Source organism: Diorhabda carinulata, chromosome 3 (assembly GCF_026250575.1).
Source record: "Diorhabda carinulata isolate Delta chromosome 3, icDioCari1.1, whole genome shotgun sequence".
Taxonomy (NCBI): Eukaryota; Metazoa; Arthropoda; class Insecta; order Coleoptera; family Chrysomelidae; genus Diorhabda; species Diorhabda carinulata.
Window position 1 is genome coordinate 13189993 of NC_079462.1, and position 17685 is coordinate 13207677.

Sequence of the window (17685 nt, forward strand, 5' to 3'; positions counted from 1 at the left end):
TAAGATAATATTTAGAAATTCAATTATTTTCTAGCTTCGTCTACATAATTTTTCCAGACCAGCTAATTTAAACTAAATTTTATTGAATTAGTTGAATAAAGAAAAAACTCAGTAGTATTGTTTTTGTAAATTCAACAGTTTTCATTTTATATCATGGCACTAATTTGCAATATAGAAGTATGTATTGTTTTACTAGAGGTGCTCATTATAAAATTTTTCGATTGCTTACAAATTCACTACCGTTCATAATGTAATAAATTTGCTTATGCTCAAAAATTTCAGCCATCACTAATCTAATCTAATTAATTGTTATTATTGGTTCATTAAGTCACCGTAGCTTTTGAAATGTTAGCAATTAAGAAAAAGTAACGACAAAAAAATAAAAAATTTAATTCAATTACTAAAAACTGCTTTAATATAACTATGTCAATTGTCACATCATAAGTGACATTTGAATCTGATGGATCCATTATCGCGTATTGTTGAAGACAATAACATCTTAACAAACAATTTGTAAAAATATTGTGTTTAGACTTTCATTCTTTAGTTAAAATCATTATTTCTACAAGTATTTTATTCTGAGAATAATCTCAATAGTTCGTTTGTTTTTAAAATTGGAAGTTAGTCGAAGAACACTAGGAAGAATTAGTTATATCTTTTTTGTGCTAGTAGTTCCTACAAGGTTTTGTGCATATAAATCAAAAAACTTTTTTATTTTCGTTATGCTTGAATGTAATTTACTCCAAAGGTAACATGGCGAATTTAAATTTCACAAGGAACATTGGAGGAGGCAATATTGGCAGAACAAGTGTTAGTTTTGGTAGTAATTCTATGTCAGGACATGTTACCCCAGTGTTTGGACAAAGAGCACCTTCGGAAAGGAGAAACTTAGCTTCAATGGGGTAAATATTGCTAATATATATTACAGTTAAAAATTCAATATTGTAAGTTTTGTCTATGTATTAAAAAAATTGTTGTCGCTATTTTCTGTAATTATTTAAAATAAATATTTACTTATGGGTCGAAATTTAAACATGGAATTTTTGCTAACATTTAACATTGTTGAATTTTTTCGATGTACACTTTTTGTAAATAACAATCACATAAGGATTCAATATTGCACCAAGTAGAGATATTACTTCTCAATTTAAAGAAAAAAAATAATTATCCTGATAGTATTTATATTTAAAAATGTGGAACTAGAATTACTAGAAATACTTATAATTGATAAATATTGAGGTCTACAATGACAATAAATAATAGTGTTAAATATTTTAGATCGGTGTCACTATGTAAATATGCTCAATCCAATCCTATTGTATAGCTAATAAATAAAAAGGAATATATTCATTTTATCAAATAACCTAAACATTCTCACAAACATATGTTAAAGGTATCAGATCTTTTAGAATTCTATTGTTACCAAAGGTATTTGATAACTACTGATAAATAACTGATAAATACTTATTTCTTGCCAGAATTGTTTACAAATCAACACAACAATAATACTTGGCATGAACTAAGAAGAATAAGAACTGATCTGATATGAATGAAAAAGAATCGAGAGAAATGTTAAGGAGTTGCATAATTCACGTAAAATTTACCCAAGACTTTTAGGAATACCTCCTTTTAAAAACATGTTCACAATATGAGGACCGCCAACAAGTGTTAATACATTTTAGATGTGTATACCTCTAAAACGATGTATATGCTTTTATAAAACAAATATTTCTTTTTATGTATTTCTGTTGTCATTTTTAGATATCCCAATTTTGTTACTTTCTGGAGACCTACAATTTACATAAAAATAATTTGTAATACTGAAGTACTTATCATTTTATACAAAAAATTGAATTGGACTGATCAAATAAACAAATAATGGGAAAATGCAATAAACGCATAAACGTTTTCAGTCATCATAAATGGGGTACTAACTCAAATATTAGGTTACTTAATATTTTAAAAATCATTTATAAGATGAATAATAGAATAAGTACTATATTGATCTGCAGCTAAATGCCCAGTCCAAAAAAGAGAAAAAATTAAAAACCAATATTTAAGACAATGTACTGGTGCTCTGAATAGCATTCCAATAAACGTATCAAAAGTTGAATGAGCAGAATCACTACTAGACATAAGAAGAGATATGTTAAAAAACAGGCTTATATTAGAAATAAGTGTATGAATAAACAATAGCAAGAAAAATTCAAACAATTTGTACATATCTTGGGAAAGAAAAAAATACCTATCGTATTAGACAGCTATAACTGGGTAAACAGCTATGTAGGCAATATTTTTGAAAATGAAAATTCTCCTTATCTTAGAATTTGTTACTATTTACCACGCAGAAAATGGGAGGACTATGAACTAATTTTTACAGATGGTTAATGCTTTAATAAGAAAGTAGGCTGTCCCCTGCTTAGTCTAAATTTAAAATACAGAAATTATGGGAATTAAACAAGCACTGGAATACTGCATAGAGTTTGAACATAATATATTTTTTATTTTTACTGTCAGCAAAATTGCAGTAATGAAGCAATACTCTATGCAAATTCACAACATATTGCTACAAATATCTGGGAACTTTTCAGACGTTTGACAAATGTTAATAAGGATCTGAAGATAGGACATTGTGGAATACCACAAAATAAAATCTTTGCAAAAACAAAACAAAATTATATATATATATATATATATATATATATATATATATATATATATATATATATATATATATATATATATATATATATAATACACATGCAAATAAAAACAAAATTAAAAGAACATTGGTAAAAACAGTGCTGGGGGATGAATATATACCATTATTCAGCCCAGAGTAAAAAACAAACCTTGGTTCCATGAGGGAAGCAATGGAACATTTATGAGAACACTCAGGAGAATAAGGTCAGGACATTGCCTTACATGTAAAATTTTAAATTAACAGAAAACAAAAACTGTCAATCTGGCGAGATTGAAACATTGAAGAATTGTCTTCTAGAATATGAATTAAATAAAGCAGCTTTGATGATATTATACAATCAACTATCCAAATATATAGCACTACTAGGCAGATTTTATAATTATAATAACAGCAGAAGAAATAAAAGTAAAACAACTACTCTACTATTTAACTAAGAATACTAATGTGAAATTGTAGTCAGTATATATTTTTTATTGATAAATCATCTTGATTATAGGTTTCATCTGATTTAAAATTAGTTATTTACAAAAGCAAAAATATTGATATTTCAACATATTTCGATTTTTATCAAAATATGACTTGACATTGACAACTATAGTAATCAGGAGATTACCTACAACAACACCTAACCTAATGTTTAGAAGATAAATAAATAATTAAATAATCATTATATCTATTTACACCTATTATTTCAAATTTCATGATTCGAAATGTTGGCTTGCTGTTCTTCAATGGAGAAAACAATTACATTCCTAAATGTATATATAGATCCATATATAGATAATAAAATAAATTCAAAAAAAGTTCTATTAAAAATAATCATAAGTTATTCACTAAATTTGACTGAACTGTTTGTTCCAAACTAGTGTCATAAATTCACACTCACTACTTTGCTCTTGCAATTGTGGATTCAAACATATTTTTTCTACGACCGTGCGTTTTAACCCACTTTCCCGCACGCATTTTAGTTTTGAAAGTGTCACTTTCCCGCACTAGTGAGGGAAAGTGACATTCTTCAAAGGAGAAACAAATATCAAAACTGGTTTGATATCAGTTGCTATGACAACCCAAGCGTGTAATTGTTACTAAAACGTCAAAGTTGTTCAAAACGTCTTGGAAGTGACCGAATAAGAACAATCTTCTTTTAAATTAAACCACATTAAACCGGATCCGATACAATAATATTAATGGATTCATCCGACGAATAACTTCCCGAAGCCGTTTTGAAGGCTGCAAATGAAGCTAATTCCGAGCTGTTACCTGCCAAATCCAGACTAAAGTATGAGAAGCAATACGACCATTTTGTTACATGGTGTAAGGAGAAAGGGGCCAAAACTTATAAGGAAGAGGTATTTCTGGCGTATTTTCCAGACCTAAGTAAGGTTTTGACATCTAATACATTATGGTCCCGCTATTCGATGGTAAAAAGTTTCTCTGTACTACAAATGACTTAAAACCGTTGCCGTCACCGTCATCGTCATCTTTATGCGACCTGCAACCGATGCCATCTTCACCGACGTCATCTACCTTCCAGTTGAAACCAAATAACTCCACTGGGCCGGCAATTCTTACTAGTCTATAGAATACAACAAATTGTGTTTTCAATATTAATATTTATAATAATTAATAGTTTTTAGTTAAAATTTTGTATATTATTATGTTTGTTGGAATAAAATAATTTTTGAAAAATGGGTTGGTATACTTTTATGTATATACGGTCGTAGAAAAAATAATGTTCCTAACTCATGCGTAAAGTGTCTTTCCCGCACTTGACCGCTTGCCCGAACTCCGCTCCGCGTTGTTCGGGACAACTGCAGTCGCGTGCGGGAAATTATCACTTTCCGCACTTGTTAGGAAAATAACTATTTTTTGACTCTGACAATATTTTTTGAGTCCATCCAATTTTTGTGTATTCAATTTTGGGTTTCTATTTACAAACCATTCATAAATATGGACCCCATAATGTTTCTCTGTTTTCACTTCACTTTATATCTAGTAGAGGATTTTGGGTTTATCTGGCAGTGAAGGTTTTATAGCAGCTTTATATATCTTTGATATAGTTCCAGTTTGTTGATATTTGGTTTTCCATATAGTGTTAATTGAATTAATGTTTCAAGCTTTCAAACTTTAGGGCATCTAAAAATATTAGATTTAAGGTAAATGGTGAATCGAGGATTGTGGAAAGAAGAATTGAGTGAGTTTCTAGATTCTGTTTCTTTACTTAATTTTTTATAGCCGACTATCTTGTGAATATCAATTGAAGGTAAATTAAATATGTCCCTGTATATTACATATTTCATGTATTCTTAGTTTAATTTATTATATTCATATATATAAATATGAAATCCAGTTTATTGTTTCTCATTAGGTAATTTATATTTTATTTTGTTACAAAATAATATGTTTACAAAGTAATTACAAATGATATTATATTTAATTGCTAGGGTAACATAATTACGATAACAAAAAGTGCAGTTTGAGTTTATTAATATCATTATTTAAGATAATTATTTCTAAATGTTGTAAATACTACTGTTTGGCGCTCTTTTCTACACTTCTATTTATTTTTACATATCAAAGTAGTTCAACTGATGGGTTTCAAGTGTTAGCAAGTATTTGACTTAATTAATATGTGACCTTGAAAATATTTGCGCCTTGGCTATGGCCAAAAGCGACGACTGAAAACAAGCTCTACAGATGCTTGATTGAAGTTATTATAAAGTATTCTTAATATGAGTAGAGGTAGTGGAAAACTTCTTGAGCTATAATCTTGGAAATAGTTGTGCAAAACTAAATGGCAACAATGCACAGAATTATTAAAGGGAGGCCTGAAAAAGTCCCTTTGATGTTACCATAAAATGGGTTTGCATCTTATAGCCGAGGAGAAGCAGGTTAAAAATTAGATAATGTTATTTAAAAATAGAATTGATTTATTTATTATTCACAAAGCATTTAGATTATTACAGCCTTAAGCTTATATTACACACTATCTAAGATAAAAATTTAATCTCCAGTTCATGATTAGAATTGGAGATAAAAGTTTAAGTTGAAATTAAATTTTTTGACCAATATGAATATTTTCCCATGCACCAAACCGAATGTGCTTCCACATGATTCCAAAAAAGGTCTTTACAGAAAAGTTGCATACATTATTTTTCTACTTACTGTAGGTGTTGTTCATTACTATAGAAAATAGAAAATCTATTTCACGCACTAGTGCTAAAAAATTCTGCACGCACTAGTGTGTAAAGAAGACCTTGTTTATTTAGTATTATTACACCAATAACTAAATATCAAATTTTATTCTAGATTTTATTATGATTAATTTATATTGCACTAAATGATCTAAACTTCTTGGTAACATACATGATACAATCTAGAGAATGGAAAATATTAATAATAATTAATTAAATAATAAAAGCTGAAATTAAAGTAAAAACATAACAGTGCTCACGATAGGCTTGCATTTAAGTCGTCATCGACGTCGGCTCCATTATATTAAAATTCACTTTCACTGTCACTACTATCCTTTCCCAATACCAGTACGCATTTTTTGAGCATTAGTAATTAATTTTTGTTCCAACCACTAAACAAAATTTGTATTGCTCATATCGTCTTGATAGTCTAGGGTTTGCATTCCCAATTTAAAAATTGTAAGTGCCTTAGGTATGAATTAGCTGGGCGACTTTTTTTAATATTTTCTTAATTTTCTTAACTATTCAATTCTTTTTGTTTCTATGAATAATTTCTCCGTTAAAACTTTCCTGTTATCTTTAGTTTTTTTTTTCATTTGAATCCTATTCTTTTAACCAATTTAATCTTGTAAACGAATCAAATTTGCCAGTAAAATTTATCTTATTTTTTACTGATTTGAAGATTCTTTTCATGATAGGCTTTCTATTATGAAACAAATTCCTCAAATTCATCATTGATCCTTTGGAAGTTGAAGGTTTGTGAGGGTTTTTCGGGGCGATCTAAAGCGTTCACCATAGGATTTTCTATTACCTGCACCAACAATACGTTTCAACAAGGCGACAGAATTATTACACGTTTTGGCTACTCTCTCATGCAAACTCTTCAGAGATTTAGGGTATTCTGTTCCTTTTCTATTCTCATAAATTGATATACACTATTTGTCGAGCTTAAGAATTTGTCTGAAACAAAAGATTGCAAGAATTAATGAACATACATTTTAACATTTAAAAGTGAATATGAAAATTACAAAAAATTACTCTCCAATTATTTTTTTTTATTTTAATATACAAAATTCATATACCCATTTTTTAAACCATTTTATGAAGTAACAGCTGAAGTATATTGACTATAACTTGACTATAAATCAAATTTTATTTTATTGAAAACTTATTGTTACATACCTTACTGTCAAGAAACTTAATCCACTGCCTAGACAAATTATTGTTTACGAAAGTCCACTAAATTAATCTGAGAATAGTAATTATTGAATATATTAGATACCTACTATAACTAGAAACTAATAAAAAATTGACCAAAACGAAACGAAAGTCACCGCACTATTAAAATATTCTGAATCGGAAGAAACCAAGTGAACGAGAGTGTGATTGAAAAGTGCCCAAAAATTGTTAAAAAGGTAGTAGGATCTTATTTTAAACGTAAAATTATGTTCTGTGTCCGTATGACTCATAGATCTACTCGATTTCCTCTAAAAGATCGAATTTTTATTGTTAAACGTCACTGATTACCCTAAGTAATAACTTAATTTTTAATCAATTGACAATAGAAGACTATAAGTAAGCTCTGAATAATGTTTATTGTTCACTATCTTTTAATATTACTTTAATGGAATTGGTTTTGCAAAAGTTGCAAAAATTTATTATTTTGGCGCATTTATTTAATTAAGGCAACTGTAATAGCCCAGTCAATTTCATAGTATTCCGTTATAAATTATTATCAAATAAGTAGTTATATCTTTAGTAGGTAAAATCTGTAAATCACAAAAAAAGATAATAAAATAAAACCGTTTATTATGAAAAACTGGTGTAACGATATAACAAATGTTTAGATTTTGATAGTAAATATGTTGAAAAGGGAAAAAATGTTCATATTTTAGTTTGTTTGAGAATTCAGGTTAACTACAAAAGTTCCTTTTGCTAAATTAGGAAATATTTATTACTTGATAAATTACATAATCTGAAATAATTGTCGAATTCAATTACTTACTTATTGAATAAAAAACTTCACTTACTTTGACTCCAGGTTAAATACCACGGATATATCACTACTTTGATTCCTCTCAAAACGTTGCCATGACTTGGGACATTTAAATCAGATATGTTCAGCGTTGCCTCACTATGTTTTTACTCGATAATCATATGCGTGCATTTTGTTATGCTGTCCCTTTAAATCAGATATCTTTTGTATCCTTCTCATAATTTCGTTTCTCTGTTTTACTGAGACATCTGGCTTTTGACTGTACTAGAACTTCAATTTAAACATACAGCTAAACATTCTTAAGATAAGAATCTGTCTTCATTATATTTTTTTAATATATATGACCATAACAACACTCACCACACAACATTATAAGGGAAAATTGAGGAAAAAACAATTGAAGTGACAAAATAGCTCTGGGGAACTAAGAATTGTATATATTGTATATTAAAATGAAGTATTTGAGAAAGTGAATGCTTAACACAAATTACAAATGATTTTAGCTAGATCCAAAAATGTGAAAACATTTAATAAGTAGTTGAGGACTTTGAGATTTATGGGTGCTTCAAATAGGTGATTGGGGTGACTTACCCATAGATGATAATTTTAATCAGTCCTCAAAGAAATAGAAATAAATACCAATAAGCTCAAGAAATGTGCTATTCATTTTTGCATATAAAATTATAAGATATGAACATGTCAGGAACATAAATATAAGTGTATACTGTATAATATTACACATTTTAGTGTAAAGATACATGAATACAATAGCACATGAAGTAGAATTAAACATACATTAATATATTTTAATAGTTGTAGAAATATTGGGAAATATAACGAAGTTAGTTGGAAAATCTGAAACAATACCAAAAATAAAATTGTGATTAGAATAAAAAACAGCAGTTTGTATTATGTATGAATTTTGAAATTAACATCAAAGAAGAAACTAATGAAAGGTTATTTTTTTCGTTTTAAAGCTGGTTATATTTATTATCCTACCCTATACATAAAAATCCAATTCAGTTTCGTAAATATTCAAGTTAGCATGCTGAAAACCACGTACTGTAGTCAAACCGTAAGTTTTCTCCCACATAATTTGCTATAACTTCGCTATTTGTTTCATTTGAAATTTCTATTTTTATCTGAAATTTGTTTATATTTATTATGAGATTCCTTTTATGAAATTTTGATTAATTTCCATAAAATACCCACGCCAGTCTATTTCTGGAAAAAATGTCATATAACATAATCCATGCTTAATTTAATCCAAATTTTTCAGGTATAACTAGTTTTTGTTTACTTTCTTAAAAAATACCATGTTTTGTATAACTTAGCACTGATTAGTAAATAAAATTTTATAATCATTGACTATGAAAGTGGTGTAATTAATTGAGATGGGTGGCATTACAGATGGTTGCCAACCAGTAGCCTGTTATTTGACATTTTTTTTATATTACGTCTCAAGAGTTGCTAATTTAGATTACTAATTTTTTTTTTAAAATATTTATTTATTTAATTATAAATATTCATACAGTTATTAGGGCGATTAATATAACCCAAAGAGTAATCTTATATTTAGAGGATGAAGATAATTCCACTATGAATAACAAATTGAAGAATGAAAAGAGAAGAGGATGGAAATAGAATCTTCATCAAATTACAATATTATTACTGACTAGTTTCTTCCGAACAAAATTAGGAAAAATGTTTGTAACAAATAGTAATTGTAATTGTTCATAGAAATGTAAAAAACGTGTTTATTAAACACGACATATAAAAATTTTTGATAATTTTTTGAAATATAGGTGATTTTAATAAGCAAAATGTATAATCTTTATTGTAATGTTCAATGTAAATTTGTCAAAAGAAAGAGTATAAATAATTCGTGTATTAAAAGAGATACACCTATAAATCTACTGCAGAATTGATCGTATCCTAAAAAAATGAAAATGAAAATACTTCGAAAGATATACATAGAAAAATACATAAATACAGTGTTAGACCGTATAAAGCTTTGCGTTATTGTTTAGTAAAAGTATAAATGTATAATTTATACTCGGTATAATAATATAATGCAAGGTGAATAAATTGAGTTCAGTTGAATGGATCAATCACATATTACGAGTATAAGCGAAATGTTCAACGAGAGTTTTCAGTATTTACTGGACAACAAACTTAATATGTATGGGTATCCCCAAAGTGTACTATATTATATAAGATGTGAAGGACAAATATTTGAATCTATTTTGTATGATAACACGTCCTGAAACACTGCTAAAATTTGAAAAACTCGCCTTGTCGCCTTCGTACCAAAATAAAAAATTTAAAGGAGTTATTACCTAATATACGCCCGGAGTGCTGCACATAAAGAGCATAAATAAATACTATTAAAATATCTTGTAATTTTGTAAGTGTAATTGGAAATACTACTTCTATTTTATATCGTATCGTTGTATTAAGTAATTAACATGATATTAGATTTTTCCAACTTGAAATTAAACAATTTTTACAATTCTCTAATGGTAAAAGTACTGTAGCTACATTTGCAGTACATGTAAGTATACATTAATTCAGTAAAGTACCTCTCAAACAAATTTATATAACCAAAGTACCTATTGATAAACAATAGAAAGATTGTCAGACGTCATATAATTGATATGCAAACCTTTCTCGATCAAGAAAAATGAACTCACACCACTTTCAAAATAAACGGTCCATATTTTGCCAAAACATACAGATTTATTTTGTCTGCCTGAACATTTGACTAGATATTTAACCAATTTTTAGAGGCAAAAATGAAATAATCATGTTAAAGACCACGTTTGCATGACGAAAGGAGAAATTTTTTTATGAATTTACAGAATGTTAAATTTTTTCGCTGTCACAATTAGATTACTAATGTGAAATTTATATTCTTATATTGTGGATAGATAAGGATAGACAACCGCACGCCATCAGCAGGATTCGGTCAAAACTTAATGTAGTTAAAACTAGTGTGACGAATACACAGCTATACGCCATCAAACATCGAAAGTCATAATTTAATGTAATGGAAACTATAAAATATGGCGAGTGGTTCCCTTTATTATTGGGTATCCATGTACCAAGTTCTAAATATTTCTGAAGAATTAATAAAATTAACTTATACAATTTTATCTACGAACGTTTACCCGAAAAATATTACGTTTTGGTGTTGAATGACGAAGCAGGAGATAAATTGATGCTTAAGGGTAAATAAAGCACTTGATAATCAAAGAAGCAAGAGAATTGAATAAGATTTTGAGGATACCAGGGATGAATTGGAAAAGAGACTAGAAGCTGCGGAGGGCTCCAGAACGGAAAACATCAAAAAGTGACTGTTCGGAGCAAATTTGGAGGACAGGCTACTAAATAAAATAGAACAGAAACTGGGTGGCTGGAGCGATGGTGATAAAACGATAAAAGCTGCGGGTGTTTGGATGATAAATGGCTTTTCCGTCGAATTATTAGGCCACTTTATGTGTATTCACAGGATAGTATTATATGTTAGGCAAAAAAGTATGAGAACTGAAAATGAGGAAATTGTCCAAAAATTTAATGATGAAGATGGTGCCACAATGCGACTGGCCTTTCTCTATCTATCAATATGATAACTACAATTGTACTATTATATGTCCAATTAATCATATAAAATTCAATATTTCCAATCGGATTGTAGCAGGTAAAAAGCATTGAAGGTTTCGGTAGATTCAAAAGAAAAAATTTTTTTCCCTTTTTAAACGTTATAAAAATGTAATCTTTGAAAAATTTTTCATTTATTTGATTTTTTTTCTTTACTTATTTAATTTTTTTTAGGCCCCATAAAAACATGGTTTTCAATTGTTTTATTTATTTTATTGTTTGATGGAGACGAGGGACTCCTTCATTTTAACATCAATAATATATTTTGCGTCTCTCTCCTGACAAATCCGTTTCAGGCATATTTATAAATATAATAGTGGTTAATTAAGAAATAAAACTCGAGTTGTTCAAAGAACTGGCCTTTTCCTTCCTTCTTTTCATTTTTACTACTCGCCCATTTGAAAACTGCACACTAATTTCACTCACTTCTTGTGATCCATAAAAAACCAATAAAATTTTTGTTAGAAATGAATATTCCTATATTTTTGAGAAATATTATTCTTTCATAATTTCAACTTCCAATTCACTTCACAAAAGTTTTCAGAATTTTAATTGATTTTGATTTCTGCCTCCTTTACTATTTGATTCAATGTATTGTTTCAGAAGTATAACCGTTTTGTAAAATTCAAAATTGTATTTTGGAATTTAATTGAGGATAGAAATTTGGAAGAAAGTTCTCATATGCAAATAAAGGAATCATTCACCAAGATAATGAGCTTTTCAATTACTTCTAAATGACTTATGGACCAGGGTCGATAATTTTTTAAATAAATAAAATATTAGTAGGATGTAACCTTGATAAAAGAGGAGAATACAATAAAAGTAAAAGGAAAAATAATTTACGGGCGATCTCAGGTCGGGAGAGAGAAGGGGGTCAGTTATAAAAAATAAAAAAACGATTTATCTCGATTCCCAACGAAACTACAACTTCTACGCTAGTTTAATGGCAAAAGATATTATAACTTTTGTATTTACACTTTTTTCACATAATCTCAAAATTTATGTGAAAAATTCAAAAAACCAAGTTTTTGATTTTTTATTTCTATCTAAATTTATATATAGAAAAACGTGAGATTCCATGTTACATAGAAGAACATGAATAATTGAGAGTCTAAAAATTTAATAAATATCTAAAAACTGTACATAATGATCAAAGAAAGTTTCCAGATGCCAGTTTCTTTTTCGATTTTTTTTTGTCTTTTCTAAAAAATTTATCATGATGATGATAAAATTTCTTACACCATCAGAAAGTAGAGATTTCAACAAACAGAAACTCGACGACTATTCCATCTAATTGGAAAGGCAATACCTATACAAAAATGAAAAAGGAGTTAGACAACAGTATACGGAGCCAAACGCGGTCGTATCAGGTAGACGGCTACAAACTACGATATCATCGAAAGGATTCACCAAATGTTATTGAGCGACTGTCGTTTCAAGGCTAGAGATATAGAACGGGCTATCGGAATATCAAATATTTGCAATATACTTACTAAAGAATAATGCATGCGTAAACTATCCACGTGTTAGGTGTCGCGTTTGCTCACTTCATAACTAGAACTAGTAGGTGAAACCTGATTCGCCCACTGCACTCTTGAAACAAAAAACAGTCAAGACAGTATATTGCAAAATATACTCTAAATTCCTGAATTTTTTGTTTTTAATAGAGTATGGTTTGATAGAAAATAAAGCAAAGCAATATAATGTTTACTGGCAGATAGGTGTTGACAAATAAATGATAAAGGAAGATGAAAGAACAGGCAAAGCAGTAAAATAATGAATTATAGTGACTACATTAGAATGAAAAATATAGAGAAGAAACTAAACTGTGGAATATAAACACCAGTATAAATCAAAAATTGATTTTAATGTATTCGTGCGAAAATTTAGGGGCTAGGAACATGAATATAGAGAACCTCTAATTTAGAAAGGCAACAAAATGCAACAATGCCCACCCACAAGTCTAAGTTTTTGTGTTTAAATTAGAACCCAAGTTAGTAAGAATGTCCCGCATACATAGTTTTACTGTGTTGCTCAAGTATCCTAGATTATTATATCTAATGTGACATTTTCTGTAATCGGTTTTCCTAGTTGAAGTAAAAGTTAGAGTCTGGTCATTCGATTTAGAATTTCTCCATAAAATACAAGAAATATCTAATAATAGGCCAAAAATGGCAGTTGGTCATGTATTGCAAATGCAAATCTTTCGTGTAGAATATTGGTTCACAATTTTATCTACACCTTTGTAACGTTTAGCGAAGTATAAAGTGTGGTTATTTAAATGGTTTATTCTCATCATCGAATGCATAAGTACAAACAGAACAAAAAACCTGGAACAGGTAGATTTTTATTTTTAAACTAACAATTTACAGTTTGAAAATATTATCCCCCTCCAGCACTCCCTCGAAAATTTCAAAAAAGAAGGGGGGTCGTGTGGCACCTTGTTAGAAAGGGATTTCAGTCCTCTGTTAAGCAATATAGTTTTTTTTTTAATGACAATGTCGCATAATATTTGGAATGTATTTTGCAATGTACTTACAATTACATTAAATGTTCAAAATGACCAAAAGTCAAAGCGGGGGATCTACCCGGTCATTCGATCTGTTCCACCTCTTCGAATCCACCTATTGGGAAAAATCTCGTTTAAATAATTTGTAACTGTACGTGCAGTGGAGCTTCGTCTTGTTGGTAGTAAATAGATTGATCTATCTCATTTGGATGATGAACATCAGGAAAAAGGCTTTTTAATGTAGGTACTAAGAAGATAATCAAAAAATCTAGATAAACCTCACCATTAACAGTGTCCTCAAAAAAAAAACCTCCAATAATTTTATTGTTTATGATATCCGCCCAAATTTTCACTTTTTTAGGATATTGAGTATGAGTCCCACACATTCAGTGAGAGTTTTCTCTGCATCAATATTTACAATTTTGTTTGAAAATCGTTCCGTTTAAATGAAACGTCGCATCATCAGAAAAAAGTATTTCGTTTATGAATCTGCGTTCATTCTGTCCATCATCAATTTACTTGTCTTCTATCAGGATTACCTTCATTTATTTCCTGAATCAACTGAACTTTGTAAGAGTGGTACTTTTCTTTATACAAAACTCTCAAAATAGATGATTTACTCACATTATTGTAGGCGGCAAGTTCTCGAGTTGTTTTATGCGGATTTTCCTCGATCTCTAAATGTACCTACATGTAACTTTTTTTCATCAGTAAATTGAACATTTCTACCTGGTTTTTCAATAATTTTTTACATTTCCAGTTTCACGAAACTTGTTTTTTTAATTCTGCTAACTACGAAACGTGTTGACCAGAGTATTTATTATTAAAAAGTTGACAATATCCCTTTTGCTCTTGTTACCACAACTTCCAGTCTCAGACAAATGAGCCGTAATTAAATTAAATAAGCACACAAATATTATAGTGACGTCTTTTAGTAACTTTAAATGCCTAAATGACAGCAGCCTACTAGATTCATATCAATTGTTTATTTGGCTTTTTGACGAATATTTATTTTGTAAAATTTTTTACTGATGTTTAGCAGAACAGATACGAAAATATCTGATAGACCAGACAATATTGCTGATTTAAATTATAGGATAACGGAAGTAATTTTGAATTTTGAACATTTAATTGTAAATACATTGCACAATACATTCTAAATATTATGCGACATTATTATTTTCATTCCACGTAAAGTTTTGTGATAGTGACATTATCAAAATTTTACATTTTAGAAATTAATTTTTCAGTTATAATTGCAACAAATTTAAAAAACTTTATATTGCTGAACAGGAGATTAAAATTCCTTTCCAACAAGGTGCCAAACGATCCACTTTCTTATTAAGGAGGAGATAAAATTATCATATTTTAAATTGTCAATCTAAAAATAAAAATCGACCTGTTTCACATAATACCGCTAAAATTGAATTTATTGCATACATATTATATAAACTTGTAACTTCATACTATATGAATTTTTAATATCAGTCTTTGCCTTAATTTCTATCCCGTATTTATATGGGTTACTTTTCACGTAAACACGTAAAGAACATATTTCCCTAAATGGTACGAACTACCCATCTGAGTTGACAAATAATTAAGATTAATAGGTACATGTCAATATGAATTTCAGTACACCTTTTTAAACGAAATTCCAACAATTTAATCGAATCATGCAATAAATATTCAAAAATGTTTTCCTAATATTCGCCGCCGAATATTTCCAAATATTAAAATGTAAATCGTAATTGTAGCTGATAATTAATTTTTTTAACGAGATATTTACTTTATATGAAATTAATAAATTTGTTAAACGAGTGATTTGTAGAACCTTAGCTTTATAAATATATCAAGCACACAAATCAAAACAAGCAGTGTTATACAAAATAGATGATATCGTAAGTAAATATATAAAATGGGCTAGTGAAATAACGGTTTAAATTCATTTTATATACAATTATGAATACATAGGAAAAATCCCCTAATAATTTTAAATCTTATTTTTCAATTAAAATTTTTGGCATGTTGTTCAAAACAATAATTTGTGGGTGAATGAATCGACGAGGTATGTTCAGAAAAAAAAAAGAATTTTTATAATGGGCGAACTTAGCTGTTTTTAAATTTTTTTATTATACAAATATGTTTTGTTTTTGACGAATTAGAGGGTGCTCAAAAGCCTATAGCAAATTTGCATTTAGTATGTAGGTAAATGAAAACTTTCAAGATAATGGTGACGAAAGCCTTGGATGACCTAGCACATTAACAACCGATAAAATCGTGGAAAAACTGAAATTAATCTTAATGAAAAATCATCCGATCACAAACAATTGTTGATGATCAATAGGCTCATACCATAAATTTATTAGAATGTTTTTGTGAATGAAACATGTAAAAACTAAGTTTGTTGTGAAATATGAATTTTAAATAAAATTAGCAGCTAATGGAAGGTGCTTATATGTCAACAAATAAAATCAACGACGATACAGAATCACGTGTTTTACGAAACATGGATACGATATTCTAACTAAAACTTAATATTCCCCGTGGAGACATTCGGATTGGCCAAAAGGGATAAAGTCTCGAAAAGTCCTGTGAAATGTAAAGGTTTTCCTATTTCCCAAAACAAAGGGCATGTTGACGGATAATAGTTTTATAAGCATACATGATACTAATAGCATACGAAAGAGCTAATGGCTAAATTCTAAATGATTTGAAGTGTTACAAGGATTGGAAGAACCGTTAGCACCAATGGTATCTTATCTAATTGGGACTTTATACAACATCAATGTTGTATAAATATTTTCTACCCTTTAATCAAAGTTGGTAACTTATTCACACATATGAAACTCCAGCATTCAGATGTGATTTATAAAATAAATTGTTTAGTGTGCAATAAGAGTTAAATTGTTATAACTGAACAGTACTTGAAATCCAGAATATACCAGCATGAATATGATTATGGAGAACATAGTAAGGACAAAAAAGATAAAATAGCTCTGGCTCAACATCATTCCACCGATTGTAACATCTTTAATTTTGATGATGTGAAAATTCTAGATAAAGAACATAAAAATGCAAAAAGAACTATCAGCGAAATGATATACTTAAAACTGAATCATACAGTTAATAACCGTAAAGTTGTGGCCAATCTTGGAGTTCAATATAATCATCTTTTGAATATTTATAAGACAACCCACTATGACCGGACTAGTATTTGATGGTAATAATTATTAGAATAATTCCAACAATTTCTACCGTTAATGCTTTTGTTATTATTAGAAAATATTTGCAAGTATTCCTTTACTGATAGATGTATCTTAACAGGAGAATTATCTCTTCGTGCGGAATATGTATATAAGTATTTTAGGTTAGGTATTTTATCTTTTGACTGACGTCTAATAATTTAAAAAGGTATGTTATTTGCATAGGTTTTAATTATATGTGTATATATTGGTTTCTCTAAATAACATTTTCATTGTTCTGCTGTTTTATTTAACAATGTTCTTGTTTGTTTATGTTATATAGTTTGTCTTAGATGCAGTGTGTCCTATTCGGTTATATACAGTGCTTTTCAGATAAAAGTATCCACCTTTAATAACTTTTGTAATACTGGTATTTAGAA

General features: G+C 28.8%; 1 protein-coding gene across 1 annotated transcript in view; it reads left to right on the forward strand.

Annotated features, from left to right (window-relative positions):
* The first annotated feature begins 435 nt into the window (after positions 1-435).
* The window catches only part of LOC130891494 (CCR4-NOT transcription complex subunit 2), a 34433-nt gene continuing 17183 nt past the window's right edge, over positions 436-17685 (forward strand). The window contains exon 1 of the mRNA XM_057796284.1: positions 436-902. Within this exon, the coding sequence (XP_057652267.1) occupies positions 754-902 (149 nt within the window). The 5' untranslated portion in view covers positions 436-753. The remainder of the gene's footprint in view (positions 903-17685) is intronic.